This window comes from Pyrus communis, chromosome 6 (genome assembly GCF_041283825.1).
Source record: "Pyrus communis isolate YQ-2024b chromosome 6, ASM4128382v1, whole genome shotgun sequence".
Taxonomy (NCBI): domain Eukaryota; kingdom Viridiplantae; phylum Streptophyta; class Magnoliopsida; order Rosales; family Rosaceae; genus Pyrus; species Pyrus communis.
The window spans coordinates 13,627,026-13,631,391 of NC_142570.1; the positions used below are offsets into that span (position 1 = coordinate 13,627,026).

Here is a 4,366-nt window from a genome sequence, read left to right on the forward strand (position 1 = left end):
TTCGGATATGACCCTATTCCACAAAAGATAACCTCTGGCGTAATAAACTTTGCAACTTAAAGAAACTGTTAAATATATTAAAATTTGCCACTTAGTACTACGGTCTAATATGTTCCACTTCACTTATAAGTGAGAGGTCTTAGGTTCGATTATTGCCAAAAGCAAATTTGAACCACATTATCGCTAGCCCATTGTGAGGCTTAACACATTCCCTAACCCTTTTAGTATAGATAATATCATTTGTTTAAATATATATATATATATATATATATATATATATATTATATTAAAATTTAAAATTGTCATAACTCTGCATTGTAAGTACATTATACGTTGGAAATTTCAAGATTCCGACGTTGTTTTCTGTTCTTTTGGTTAAACAATCTTAACATAAATCAAATTAAGTACCACTAGCAAGTAACAAGCATCTTATGGTTTCATGTCTTTCTTTATTTGAAGGGGAAAAAGGCATATCGAACCAGCTGACTCGTCTGACCATTCAATGAAATGATGCTACATCAGTAACTATTTACCAATTTATCGACACACATCAACAGCTATGTAATCAAAGTATCAATGGTAGAGAGAGAGAGAGAGAGAGAGAGAGAGAGAAATCTAAATTACTATGCTAATGAGTAGTTCTTTATATACAGTCAAGAATCTTGCAAGAGTTCAGTTACAATCCTCGAAGCAACATTTCAATCATACAACAGATAGTTAAGGGCGAGAGAGTAAGAGCAAATCAACACTTGTTTTAAGGAAAAATGCCTGCCTTGTATAAGTGTCAAGCATGTTGAATTCATGTCAGGGCTGCTTCTCCTCCGTATCTTCCAAATTATTTATATTTTGCATCAGTTTGAAAACAATCACAACAACAACAGATGAAGCCGTATAATAAAATAACTTCATCCCCGCACCGTGTTTTTAGCCTGGCTTGTTTGGCAGATTAGCCCTGCAACCAAAACTAGAACTTGAACCTTATTGCAGCAGTGGCTCATCGTCATTTTGTAATTCCTTGAGCCGCCTTTTTGCATACGCCGTGAAGAAAATTGTGGTAGCTACAGTCAAAGAGAAGCCAACTACAGTGAAGATTATCTGTGGCGCTGAAAGACCGTGGCGCTCATGTGAAGCGTCTGCCAACGTCCGTATCAGGATCCCACTGCAAAGAAAACAGGAGGGGAAGTTTGCTGATAAGTCAAAAGCACAATTGGTTGGTCCAAAATATAAACGGAGCAATTTTCATGAGAAAAGACGGGAAAATGGCTTAAGTACTTCAACTAATTATGTTTCACACTCCAGAAAGCAGACCAATATAACATGAAAATGGGAATGTCTCTTGCCTACCAACCAGATTGGAAGAATGGTATGAATAATTAAGGGAAAATAATAACAAACTGGTTAAAAACAATGCACCGAGACACCAGATAAGACGACTTTACAATTGATTGGAATGAGGCCACTACTACTTGGTATAAATGTTTAGGCATATTCTACTGCAGTAAGCAAGCTACACAGCAGCTCCCATAGCTACCATTACCAATATTCAGAAATTAATAGTGATGTGGCGTGAAGACACCAAGTGAAAGTGGTGCAGGAAACTACTAAAGGCCAGGACAGCAACTGCAGCTTTCGACCTTCCAACCAAGTGATACTATATTGTTTAATTGGTTCAAAATCCCACATTTAAATGGAGGTTCACCAACGAAACATATTTGAAACAGTTAAGATTCTTTCTCACCTTAATACAGGATCGCACTTGTATGCTTATATTTCTTAAAACTGCTAAATCAGTTCAACACACATAGAAGATCTCACTTTACAAAACATTAATTTCCTGGACTAATGATTTGCAAACATAGAAAGAATTATACAAATAAAAACAATCCATGTTCCTCTGAACACATGATCCTTTCTTGTTGCCAATATACAAATATGTATATTTATTCCATAAGGTGGTGTTAAAAACTGCAAGAGTCTAAAAATACAGACATAAAGATATGGCTGAACCTATGAGTGAGAAAGAGGGAGAGTGGATTCAACATACGTGTAGATGGCGACAAATGTTTCTGGCACCATTCCCGCCAAGGACCCCAACAGGTAAGGAACATACTTGACATTTGTTACCACAGCAGCATAATTATAGATAATATAAGGGAATGGAGAAATCCTGATTAATGTTACAGATCGAAACTGATGAAACCAGTTTCCTTCCCCAGCCGATCTTAAAATGGATGCTCTCTTCGGATATTTTTCTAACCATCCCTGCATAAGCATAACAAAATGTTAAATCATATTCAGTGTGTGCACGCATACACACAGCATAAACCTGAAAGAAAAAACTACGTCAAACGGAACATTACGCACTTGAATTTTGTGATAGAAGAGAACGCCAATGAAGAATGGAAGGGATACACCCACAGCTGCTGCTGATATGATTAGAAGAAATCCATAGCCATAACCAAAAGCCATACCAGCCACCCACATAGAAGGTGAAGATGGTAAAAGCACAGTGGGAAATAATGCCACAGAAGCAAAGACTAGAACCGCAAGCACTGGAGGACTGAATGTTCTCGTCTCCCAGTCAAGAATTGGAATAATCTCCTGTCAATGATTTCATCAATAGTCAGCCATAGTAAGAGAAATTGTATCAAAGCTAGTTGAAATAGGAAGAACAAAGAGTAAGCATTCATACAAACATTGGATTATAACACTTAATAACCACCGTGCTGTAGTCTTAATCTCCTATGTTTCTTCACCAAAGAAACAATTGTCTTGTGCAGACACCATGCAATGAATTAACGGCGACACGAAATTATTTACTAGTCTAAAATATTTGAAATCGGCTTAAATGGGAAACAGAACATTGACTATAGTGAGTGGGCTTCAGTACTTAATGTCACTACCACATAAATGACTACAGTCACCAACATTGCCAAAGTTACCGAAAATACAAGCTCCAAATTATAATCCCAAATGCAGCACATGATATTACCCATTTCATCAAAGCTTAATGCTTCACAGCAGTGTCTTACATGCCAGGAACATAGGAATTGCCACAAAAAGGAACAAGGCATTATCAAATTCACAAAAAAATTCCGAAAAAAGAAACGAAAACCATATAATCAAAGACAAGGGCAGTAACAAAATCACTAGATGTGGGTTGATTTGTATATTATACACCAACAAATTGATGAGTTCCAGTAAAAGAAATTCACACGTTCCTTCATTAACATGTAACACCATTGCAGAAAAGCTGATACCGAATACCGAAACACAATCAACCACGGCCTTACATACAAGTCATAAGGTAACAATTAAGCAAAACCCAAAACTAAAACACAGAAGAAAGACAACAACAACAAAGCCTTATCCCACTAAATGAGGTTGACTATATGAATCCCCCTAGAACACCACTGTCCTCAGTTTTCTATCATGTCTTCCGTTAGATCAAAGTAAAAAAAAAAAAAAAGGGGGAATGTTTACCTTATCCATGAAATAAGGTCCGACCCATTTTACAAAAACCCCAGCCAACAACCCCAAGCACATAACCAACAATACCAACCTAACCCAATACCAAAAAGACGCTAACTTTCTCAGAGACGCCGGCTCCGCCACCGCCTCAAACCCCTCCGCCGTCCCGCAACCGCCCCGATCACCATCCCCCAACTTAACATAGTCCCCTTTGTCGTCTTCGCCCCCAACTCTCAAAATCAGCTCCGGCACCACCTCTCCCCGATCCTTACAATCGTCATAGGGCATCGAAAAACCCAAGAAATTTTATCAGGCCGCAAAAAACCCCAGTTGGTCCCCGTTTCCGTTCGAAATTGCGAAAGATTTGGGAAATTGATAGAGTGTGTGCCCAATGTGAATGTTTGGTGATGGATCAGAGAGCCCGCGTGTACATGAAGACTGGCAGATGCGCAGAGGCGATCGAATGTACCAATTGAAATCGAAAAGCACACGCAAACAAACACCCAAACCCTAACAGCGGAAGGTGTTGATTTTTAGCATTATTAATTTGGGTAATGCTGAGAGAAACCCATTTTGCAAAACGTTTCACGGTACTGTAAATTTTAATTAAAAATTATATTTTTACATTAAAAACTTAATTTTGGTACTATTTATTTTAAACTTTATTTTGTTCTTATCATTAAAATTTAAAGTTTTTAAGTAATTTTCATTAGATTTCCTTTTTGCAAATTTTGATTTGTAAATTTGTTTTAAAAAATTTGGTTTCCTAGTATTACGATATTAATTGATTTTTTTCAATTAATTTGATCTGATGATCGAAAATTAATAAAAATAAGTGAGAAGTACAAATGGGTGCATGGATAGTAATGTCCATAAGAATATATGACAAACAATT

The 4,366-nt window shown here is 37.0% G+C and overlaps 1 protein-coding gene across 1 annotated transcript; it reads right to left on the reverse strand.

Moving 5' to 3' along the window:
• Window positions 1-620: 620 nt before the first annotated feature.
• On the reverse strand, window positions 621-4,056 carry LOC137710966 (uncharacterized). Its single transcript, XM_068450141.2, has 4 exons — window positions 3,484-4,056; window positions 2,365-2,601; window positions 2,045-2,262; window positions 621-1,159 (listed from the first exon to the last, which is right to left on the reverse strand). The coding sequence occupies exons 1-4, from the start codon at window positions 3,757-3,759 to the stop codon at window positions 979-981; spliced, it is 912 nt and encodes a 303-aa protein (XP_068306242.2). The 5' UTR covers window positions 3,760-4,056; the 3' UTR covers window positions 621-978.
• Between the last annotated feature and the right edge of the window lie 310 nt (window positions 4,057-4,366).